The sequence below is a fragment of the Rattus norvegicus genome, chromosome 11 (assembly GCF_021556685.1).
Source record: "Rattus norvegicus strain SHRSP/BbbUtx chromosome 11, alternate assembly SHRSP_T2T, whole genome shotgun sequence".
Lineage (NCBI taxonomy): Eukaryota > Metazoa > Chordata > Mammalia > Rodentia > Muridae > Rattus > Rattus norvegicus.
The window spans coordinates 55,129,865-55,140,711 of record NC_141544.1 but is presented as its reverse complement, the minus strand read 5'-3'; the positions used below and the strand labels follow the sequence as shown (position 1 = coordinate 55,140,711).

Here is a 10,847-nt window from a genome sequence, read left to right as displayed (position 1 = left end):
AGGTGTCGGAAAGTGAGTTTGTAGCCTTTTGGGCTTCTTGAGTGTATCAAAGCCCCTGATTAGCAAATGTTCATGAATCAGAGACTGATTCTATGTGTCTATCAAATAAATGGAATTTACCCACAATACAGGTTCCTTAACATAACCTTTTCTGTATTCTCTCTTTTCCTCCCCATTTTTCTTATATTTTTGCAATGTAGTTTACTCTGCTTCGAATTTCTCCATTTGCACCAAGTCGTTGCTGACTTTAGAGTTTAATAAAGACATAGAACTAACTACCTGTATTTCACTTGAGTGTTGAAAAAATGCTCCTTCCAGGAACTTTTTTATTATAGTTCCTTTAATTGAAAATATATTTTCTCATATAGTATATTTCAATTACAATTTTCCAGTTCTTTATACCTCACAGTTCTTCCCTACTTATCCTCTCATTTCGATCCACTCCTTTTCTGTATCTTATAGGAAAGAACAGGCTTCTAAGAGATAATAAGATACCACAAAATAGAATATGATAAAACAAATCCTATTACATAGAACTCTGACAGGACAAGCCAACATGAGGGGAAAAGGTCAAGATAAGGGACCAGAAGCAGAGACCCACTCATCACACATTCAGGAACCCTGTACACTGGAGTTAAGAATGCACAGAGCCTATGAAGGCCATGTGCTTGCTGTATCTGACTCTCTGCGTTCATATGAGCTTTGCTCTTGCTGATTTAGAGGGCACTGTTCCTTGAGTGTTAAGGTGAGAAATTTGATGGAGGAATTCTGTTTGATACTGGGTGTTCCAGGCAATTCTCAGTGTCTTTTATGGCCACTAGTCTGACTGAATCAGTGATGTGTGATCACTGTGATTTTTTTCTGTTTCTCTTTGATTCCACTTATATAACTGAATCTTAGTTACTACAGATACTTAATGCTTTTGAACTTGCATAATCATCACCCTATCAGGACAACTGCCTTTTAATGTGTGGACTAAGCAATACATTTATCTTGGCTTCAACAAAGGAACATTTTAAAGAGTATGTTCCTAATGCATTCGTGTATATTGACTTTATTGCTACACTCATTCTTAACCATGTTTTATATAAAACATCCTTCTGGGCCACTCATATGGTAAATTTGTTTGTTTGGCAATCTTTCAATAGTAGTTGTGGGGGTTGGGGATTTAACTCAGTGGTAGAGCGCTTGCCTAGCAAGCGCAAGGCCCTGGGTTCGGTCCCCAGCTCCGGAAAAAACAATAGTAGTTGTGTCTTTATTAGGTTCCTGAAAGCTTTGTTTTGCCCTGAAAATATTTATTTAAAGGTGTGTCTATAAAAATCATTCTTCATCTTGTGAATCTCATTAGAAACTGACTCCCAAGGGATAAAGCACAAATTTCTTTACAAGACACTCAATGTAGTTTATACTCCACTATATTCCAATAGATTACTCATATTCATGTACCACATATAAGACAAAATCTCCAGTGCCCATGTGCTTCTCAATTAATGTATTATAACCTTAGAAGGCCTTGCATTCACTCATAATGTTATTTCCTACTCATTACTGCATGGAATCAATTGAAAGATTTTTCTATTATTGACTTTCAGGGAAATCTTTCAGTTATAGTATTACACAGGCAATGAGAAAAGTATAATATATTGCTTCATCCCTAGTGGCTCCTTCAGTATTCACGTAAATCTTTCCCAGTCACTACCTATCTTACATTTATCACATTTAATTTCAGGAGACACTCAATGACAGCATGGAAAAGAAGAATGAAACCCTATGGTCAGAGTTCATTCTCACAGGCCTCACATGCCAACCACAGTGGAAAACACCCCTGTTCTTAGTGTTCTTGGTAATATACCTCATGACCATCGTGGGGAACCTTGGTCTGATCACTCTCATCTGGAATGACCCTCGACTTCACATCCCCATGTACTTATTTCTTAGTAACTTAGCCTTTGTGGATACTTGGTTATCATCCACAGTGACACCAAAGATGCTATTTAATCTTTTGGACAAGGGCAAGGTGATTTCTGTTGCCGAATGCATGACACAATTTTTTTCCTTTGCAATAAGTGTGACCACAGAATGTTTTCTCTTGGCAGCAATGGCTTATGATCGCTATGCAGCTATATGCAATCCTTTGCTTTATCCAGTAGTTATGACCAATAGATTATGTATTCGCTTACTGGCCTTGTCATTTGTAGGTGGCTTTCTTCATGCTGTGATTCATGAAAGCTTTTTATCCAGATTAACTTTTTGTAATTCCAACATACTATATCATTTTTACTGTGATGTTATACCACTGTTAAAAATTTCCTGTACTGATCCTTCTTTAAATTATCTGATCATTTTCATTTTCTCTGGTTCAATACAAGTGTTTACCATTATGACTGTTCTGACATCTTACACATTTGTTCTCTTTACAATTTTAAAAAAGAAGTCTGACAAGGGCATAAGGAAAGCTTTCTCTACCTGTGGAGCCCACCTTTTGTCTGTATCTTTATACTATGGGCCTCTTCTCTTCATGTATGTTCATCCTGCATCTTCAGAAGTAGATGATCAAGACATGATCCTCTCTCTGTTTTACACAGTTATAATCCCTGTATTAAATCCTATTATCTACAGCCTCAGAAACAAGCAAGTCATAGATTCTGCGAAAAAAATGCTGAAAATATCGGTTTAGATCTGATTAATATTGGCTAATTTTATTAGAATTCACAATATTTTAGAGGTAAATATGAATATTTTTTGTTTAAGCAACTTTGAAATTCTGAATATTGAACAAGATTATTGAATTTCATTTAAATATATAATTATCTCCTTAATGTATTAGTAGATATCTGTATTCATTGTTCATAAGCATACATGTAAACTTATATCCTGAGAGACACATCCAGAGCATCTCCAATACAGAGGTCAATGCTAGCAGCAAACCATCGAACTGAGAACAGGACCTCCTTGAGGGGAATTAGAGGAAGGATTGAAAGAGCTGAAGGAGCTTGCATAAAAACAACAATGCCAACAAACCAGAGCTTCCAGGGACTAAACCATTACTGAAAGACTATACATGGACTGACCCAGGGCTTCAACTGCATTTGTAGCAGAGAATAGCCTTGTTTGGGCACCAGTGGAAGGGGAAGACCTTGGTCCTGCCAAGGTTGGACCCCCAGTGCAGGGGAATTTGGGTATGGCAGTAAGGGGGATGTATAGTTGGAATACCTATATGGGGGAGTGAGAGGGGAGGGGATGGGTGCTTATGGACAGGAAACCAGGAAGGGGAATAACATTTGAAATGTAAGTAAAGAAATATATCTAATAAAAATTTTAAAAAAGAAATATATGCTGAAGTATTTACAGAAGGGCATCCTTAAGTGACTGAGAAAATAAATGTGGCAGTATTGTAAATATCTGTGGACAATTGAGTAAAGCATCGAGCTAATGAGAAAAAAAATGTGTTCTTATATAATGATAAAAGGAAAAGCAATTAACCAATTTACAATTTTATATTATCTTATGCATGTACTAAATATTACTATCATTTTATTTCTCTCAAAAGCACTTGAGTATGATACTTTAGAGATAAATTTATGTTAGGGAGCCTGAAATTCATGTCACATTTACTCTATGTTGCTGGCATGTTTGTGTGGGAGTGCATAGAAGAAAACCTCAGGAAACTTCAGAACCATCAAATGTCTTTCATGAGATATTTGTTGTGAATTGGTGAATATTATTGCTGAATAAATTCAGCTCATATATATCACACATAAATAGACAAATATTTGAACATAGTCAAAAGAATTATTGAAAAGAAGGTCAAAGCCATGTAGAGTCAACCAGTATGAAGATGGTCTTAGCTCATTGAATTCTGGTGTTATGACAAGAACTGATTGTTTCTCTGAGAGCAATCCACAGGTTGACTCATTAAGTAGATTGAAGAACTAAATAAGATACACTTAGAAAAAATAAATAAAAGTGGCATAAGGAGAAGGAAATACTTTCATTCTTCCCTTAACAACTGAAAAATCCAAACCCTGAACTCACAAAGCACACATTTGTTGATTTGCCTTGTACAGATGGATAGCTTTGAACAAAACGTCCTTAAATTCATATAGTGGTAAGAGGATTTGATGCCATAGCACCTGTTGGGTGGCTGGGAATAAAAACTCCTTAATATTAGGGATACTTTATCTGGGTTTCTTACATACATGGAATGATCCATCTACAGATCAAAAATTACTATCCTTCTCCCTAAAATGGCATTACACACATTTTCATACTGATGCTGATACTCTTATCCTCAAGGCCACTTATGTACATACATACATACATACATAATACATACATACATATATATATACATACATACATACATACATAAACACACACATATGTAATGTTAGGAATGAAGAGACAGTAAGCATGATGAAGGAAATGATTAAACTTTTACAGACACACAGGTAAGTGAGAGATGTCAGTAGACAAGAATTGGCTGGACATTCTGCAAAAAGCAAGAGATATTGGAGCTTCAGTTCAGGATGAAATGTTTTCCTCAAACCCCTCCTCTCGTGGTTCAGGAATCTATAAGAAGGGGAGGCAGAAACTTGAAAGAGCCAGAGGTTACAGATGACTCTAGGAAGATAGTGTGTGCAACATACAAGAAAGCTGATTCACATATGAAATCACAGAGACAGTGGCAGCATATACATGATCTGCACAGGTTCAGGACAGATGGGTTCCCAGCACTGAGAGGGGGAAGCTGACACTGAGTCACACTCATAATCAAGAAATTATGTGCAACTGATACACTGACAAAGGAATCTTCTCCCATACTGGCTATACCAATCACATTCCAGGAGAGGCCCCATGCTTAAGAGTAGTTGTCCAATGTAAAAGAAACTCAATGATATTTTTGAAAAATATGTTTCTGTTTTTATTTATTTAGACATTTTTTGTGTGTTTTATTGGCCTTTTTAGATATAGCACCATTTCTTTAGGCACCATTTTATTGTTCGCTCTTTCTTCCTCTTTCTTCCTTCCTTCCTTCCTTCCTTCCTTCCTTCCTTCCTTCCTTCCTTCCTTCCTTCCTTCCTCTCTCTCTCTCTCTCTCTCTCTTTCTTTCTTTCTTTCTTTCTTTCTTTCTTTCTTTCTTTCTCACTCTAGATTTTACTCTTCTGGCACACCCCCCCAACTGTTTCATATCCCAAACCTCCTCCCCCAACACCCTACCCCACTTCTCCACTAGGATGTCTCCACCACACCCACCCTACCCACCCCACCAGACTTCTATTTTATTGCTATGTTTCTTTAACCACTAGTTTTCATTGGAGTCTCACCGGATATATAAAGCATAATCCAGGCCAAGCCTCATGCCCAGCAGTACTTGGCCAACACAAAAGGAACCCAGTGGCATTTCTGTGGACTTTTTGTTTTCTTTTTGCTTTATTTAGGAATATTTTGGTCTTACTAGTTTCTGTTGCTGTGTGTTTGGTTGGTTGTTTGGTTTGATTTTAGCTGGTTCTTTAGTGTGTGTATGTGTTTAGAATCTTCTATGGGAGATGATTCCTTTGCCAATTGTTATCAGTTACACATAACTTCTTTTTTTTTTTTACATTTTATTTTTTTTAATTAACTTGAGTATTTCTTATATACATTTCGAGTGTTATTCCCTTTCCCGGTATCCGGGCAAACATCCCCCTCCCCCCTCCCCTTCCTTATGGGTGCTCCCCTCCCAACCCTCCCCCCATTGCCGCCCTCCCCCCACCAGTTCTTGAATATGAGTGTGACTCAATGTTAGCTTCCTCCTCTCAGTACTGGGAACCCATATGTGGAGGGTTGTGTCTCTCCTTTTTTGTTTTGTTTTATTTTGTTTATTGCTTTATGTCCTGTTTCTTTTCAAAGTTACAACCTCTCTAAAGGAAATTCAGGGAAAAAGAGTGGAGTAGAGACTGAAGGAAAGGCCAGCCATACACGGCCCCACCTAAGGATCCATCCCATCTGCAGACACCGAACACAGGCACTATCGCTGAAGCCAAGAAGTACTTGCTGACAGGAGCCTGGTATAGCTGTCCCCTGAGAGGCTCTGCCAGAGCCTTTACTGATACAGATGAGGATGCTTGCAGCTAATCATAGGACTGAGCACAGGGAGGAGTAAGAGAGAGGGACTGAAGTGTTTGCAACCCATAGGAAGAAAAACATTATTAACCAACCAGACCTCCCGGAGCTCCCAGGGACTAAACCACCAACCAATGAGTACACATGGAAGGGACCCACGATTCCAGCTACAAATGTGGCAGAGGATGGCTTTGTTCAGTATGAATGGGAGGAAAAGCCCTTGGTCCTGTGTAGGCTCGTTTCCCCAATGGAGGGTAATGGCAAGGTGTTGAGGTTGAGTGGGTGGTTAGAAATGGGTGCATCCTCATAGAGGCAGGGGGTGTGGGGAGGGCTATGAGAGATGGGGCAAAGGGGAAAACATTAGAAATGTAAATACATAAAATATTAAAGAAAAATAAAATTACTTAAAAAAAGAAATTTACTAATTCTCTTTGTGTTGTTTTCCTTCTGGTTGTTTTGAGTAATTTGCATTTTTATTTTCTTCTCCCCACCTTTACCTCCTCACTCATCTCAGAGGTATACTTTTATGCTGATTAATCATAGTTGGTTCTTTCCTAATTTTTAAATTTTTTTCTTCTAGTAAGATTTTTGTTTCTTTCCTGTGTTCTTGTGATCAAATCTGTAATATTTCCTTATCCGTTTGTAGAATTGCTTTAAATGTTTTCTGTAATGATGGATTTGTGGTCATAAATACTTATAATTTATGTTTGTAGTAGAAAGATTTTACTTCTCTAATCCTTGATATAATTAAATCGACAGTTACTTTATTTCTGTTATTTTCTTTTCTTTTTTTTTTAATTAACTTGAGTATTTCTTATATACATTTCAAGTGTTATTCCCTTTCCCGGTTTCCGGGCAAACATCCCCCTCCCCCCTCCCCTTCCTTATGGGTGTTCCCCTCCCAACCCTCCCCCCATTGCCGCCCTCCCCCCATAGTCTAGTTCACTGGGGGTTCAGTCTTAGCAGGACCCAGGGCTTCCCCCTCCACTGGTGCTCCCACCAGGATATTCATTGCTACCTATGAGGTCAGAGTCCAGGGTCAGTCCATGTATAGTTCTTAGGCAGTGGCCCAGTCCCTGGAAGCTCTGGCTGCCCGACATTGCTGTACTTCTGGGGTCTCGAGCCCCCTCAAGCTCTTCCAGTTCTTTCTCTGATTCCTTCAACGGGGGACCTATTCTCAGTTCAGTGGTTTGCTGCTGGCATTCGCCTCTGTATTTGCTGTATTCTGGCTGTGTCTCTCAGGAGCGATCTACATCCGGCTCCTGTCGGTCTGCACTTCTTTGCTTCATCCATCTTGTCTAATTGGGTGGCTGTATAATGTATGGGCCACATGTGGGGCAGGCTCTGAATGGGTGTTCCTTCTGTGTCTGTTTTAATCTTTGCCTCTCTATTCCCTGCCAAGGGTATTCTTCTTCCTCATTTAAAGGAGTGAAGCATTCACATTTTGATCATCCGTCTTGAGTTTCGTTTGTTCTAGGGATCTAGGGTAATTCAAGCATTTGGGCTAATAGCCACTTATCAATGAGTGCATACCATGTATGTCTTCCTGTGATTGGGTTAGCTCACTCAGGATGATATTTTCCAGTTCCAACCATTTGCCTACTAATTTCATAAACTCGTTGTTTTTGATAGCTGAGTAATATTCCATTGTGTAGATGTACCACATTTTCTGTATCCATTCCTCTGTTGAAGGGCATCTGGGTTCTTTCCAGTTTCTGGCTATTATAAATAAGGCTGCGATGAACATAGTGGAGCATATGTCTCTTTTATATGTTGAGGCATATTTTGGGTATATGCCCAAGAGAGATATAGCTGGATCCTCAGGCAGTTCAATGTCCAATTTTCTGAGGAACCACCAGACTGATTTCCGGGAATGGTTTTACCAGTCTGCAATCCCACCAACAATGGAGGAGTGTTCCTCTTTCTCCACATCCTCGCCAGCATCTGCTGTCACCTGAGTTTTTGATCTTAGCCATTCTCACTGGTGTGAGGTGAAATCTCAGGGTTGTTTTGATTTGCATTTCCCTTATGACTAAAAATGTTGAACATTTCTTTAGGTGTTTCTCAGCCATTCGGCATTCCTCAGCTGTGAATTCTTTGTTTAGCTCTGAACCCCATTTTTTAATAGGGTTATTTGTTTCCCTGCGGTCTAACTTCTTGAGTTCTTTGTATATTTTGGATATAAGGCCTCTATCTGTTGTAGGATTGGTAAAGATCTTTTCCCAATCAGTTGGTTGCCGTTTTGTTCTAACCACAGTGTCCTTTGCCTTACAGAAGCTTTGCAGTTTTATGAGATCCCATTTGTCGATTCTTGATCTTAGAGCATAAGCCACTGGTGTTTTGTTCAGGAAATTTTTTCCAGTGCCCATGTGTTCCAGATGCTTCCTTAGTTTTTCTTCTATTAGTTTGAGTGTGTCTGGTTTGATGTGGAGGTCCTTGATCCACTTGGACTTAAGCTTTGTACAGGGTGATAAGCATGGATCGATCTGCATTCTTCTACATGTTGCCCTCCAGTTGAACCAGCACCATTTGCTGAAAATGCTATCTTTTTTCCATTGGTTGGTTTTGGCTCCTTTATCAAAAATCAAGTGCCCATAGGTGTGTGGGTTCATTTCTGGGTCTTCAATTCTATTCCATTGGTCTATCTGTCTGTCTCTGTACCAATACCATGCAGTTTTTATCACTATTGCTCTGTAATACTGCTTGAGTTCAGGGATAGTGATTCCCCCTGAAGTCCTTTTATTGTTGAGGATAGCTTTAGCTATCCTGGGTTTTTTGTTATTCCAGATGAATTTGCAAATTGTTCTGTCTAACTCTTTGAAGAATAGGATTGGTATTTTGATGGGGATTGCATTGAATCTGTAGATTGCTTTTGGTAAAATGGTCATTTTTACTATATTAATCCTGCCAATCCATGAGCATGGGAGATCTTTCCATCTTCTGAGGTCTTCTTCAATTTCTTTCCTCAGTGTCTTGAAGTTCTTATTGTACAGATCTTTTACTTGCTTGGTTAAAGTCACACCAAGGTACTTTATATTATTTGGGTCTATTCTGAAGGGTGTCGTTTCCCTAATTTCTTTCTCAGCTTGTTTGTCTTTTGTATAGAGGAAGGCAACTGATTTATTTGAGTTAATTTTATACCCAGCCACTTAGCTGAAGTTGTTTAACAGCTTTAGTAGTTCTCTGGTGGAACTTTTGGGATCACTTAAATATACTATCATGTCGTCTGCAAATAGTGATATTTTGACCTCTTCTTTTCCGATCTGTATCCCCTTGATCTTCTTTTGTTGTCTGATTGCTCTGGCTAGAACTTCAAGAACTATATTGAATAAGTAGGGAGAGAGTGGGCAGCCTTGTCTAGTCCCTGATTGTAGTGGGATTGCTTCAAGTTTCTCTCCATTTAGTTTAATGTTAGCAACTGGTTTGCTGTATATGGCTTTTACTATGTTCAGGTATGGGCCTTGAATTCCTATTCTTTCCAGGACTTTTATCATGAAGGGGTGTTGAATTTTGTCAAATGCTTTCTCAGCATCTAATGAAATGATCATGTGGTTCTGTTCTTTCAGTTTGTTTATATAATGGATCACGTTGATGGTTTTCCGTATATTAAACCATCCCTGCATGCCTGGGATGAAGCCTACTTGATCATGGTGGATGATTGTTTTGATGTGCTCTTGAATTCGGTTTGCCAGAATTTTATTGAGTATTTTTGCGTCGATATTCATAAGGGAAATTGGTCTGAAGTTCTCTTTCTTTGTTGTGTCTTTGTGTGGTTTAGGTATAAGAGTAATTGTGGCTTCGTAGAAGGAATTCGGTAGGGCTCCATCTGTTTCAATTTTGTGGAATAGTTTGGATAATAGTGGTATGAGGTCTTCTATGAAGGTTTGATAGAATTCTGCACTAAACCCGTCTGGACCTGGGCTCTTTTTGGTTGGGAGACCTTTAATGACTGCTTCTATTTCCTTAGGAGTTATGGGGTTGTTTAACTGGTTTATCTGTTCCTGATTCAACTTCGATACCTGGTATCTGTCTAGGAAATTGTCCATTTCCTGAAGATTTTCAAGTTTTGTTGAATATAGGTTTTTATAGTAAGATCTGATGATTTTTTGAATTTCCTCTGAATCTGTAGTTATGTCTCCCTTTTCATTTCTGATTTTGTTAATTATGACGCACTCTCTGTGTCCTCTCGTTAGTCTGGCTAAGGGTTTATCTATCTTGTTGATTTTCTCAAAGAACCAACTTTTGGTTCTGTTGATTCTTTCTATGGTCCTTTTTGTTTCTACTTGGTTGATTTCAGCTCTGAGTTTGATTATTTCCTGCCTTCTACTCCTCCTGGGTGTATTTGCTTCTTTTTGTTCTAGAGCTTTTAGGTGTGCTGTCAAGCTGCTGACATATGCTCTTTCCTGTTTCTTTCTGCAGGCACTCAGCGCTATGAGTTTTCCTCTTAGCACAGCTTTCATTGTGTCCCATAAGTTTGGGTATGTTGTACCTTCATTTTCATTAAATTCTAAAAAGTTTTCAATTTCTTTCTTTATTTCTTCCTTGACCAGGTTATCATTGAGTAGAGTATTGTTCAATTTCCACGTATACGTGGGCATTGTTCCCTTATTGTTACTGAAGACCAGTTTTAGGCCGTGGTAGTCCGATAGCACGCATGGGATTATTTCTACCTTTCTGTACCTGTTGAGGCCCGTTTTTTGACCAACTATATGGTCAATTGTGGAGAAAGTACCATGAGGAGC

At 38.8% G+C, this 10,847-nt stretch overlaps 1 protein-coding gene across 1 annotated transcript; it reads left to right on the top strand.

Annotated features, from left to right (window-relative positions):
• The first annotated feature begins 1,747 nt into the window (after positions 1-1,747).
• On the top strand, positions 1,748-2,677 carry Or5h17 (olfactory receptor family 5 subfamily H member 17). Its single transcript, NM_001000051.1, has one exon. The coding sequence runs from the start codon at positions 1,748-1,750 to the stop codon at positions 2,675-2,677; it is 930 nt and encodes a 309-aa protein (NP_001000051.1).
• The last annotated feature ends 8,170 nt before the right edge of the window (positions 2,678-10,847 follow it).

Excerpts from the sequence above, each read along its gene's own strand:
- Or5h17 (NM_001000051.1), top strand. The coding sequence starts at position 1,748 with ATGGAAAAGAAGAATGAAACCCTATGGTCAGAGTTCATTCTCACAGGC.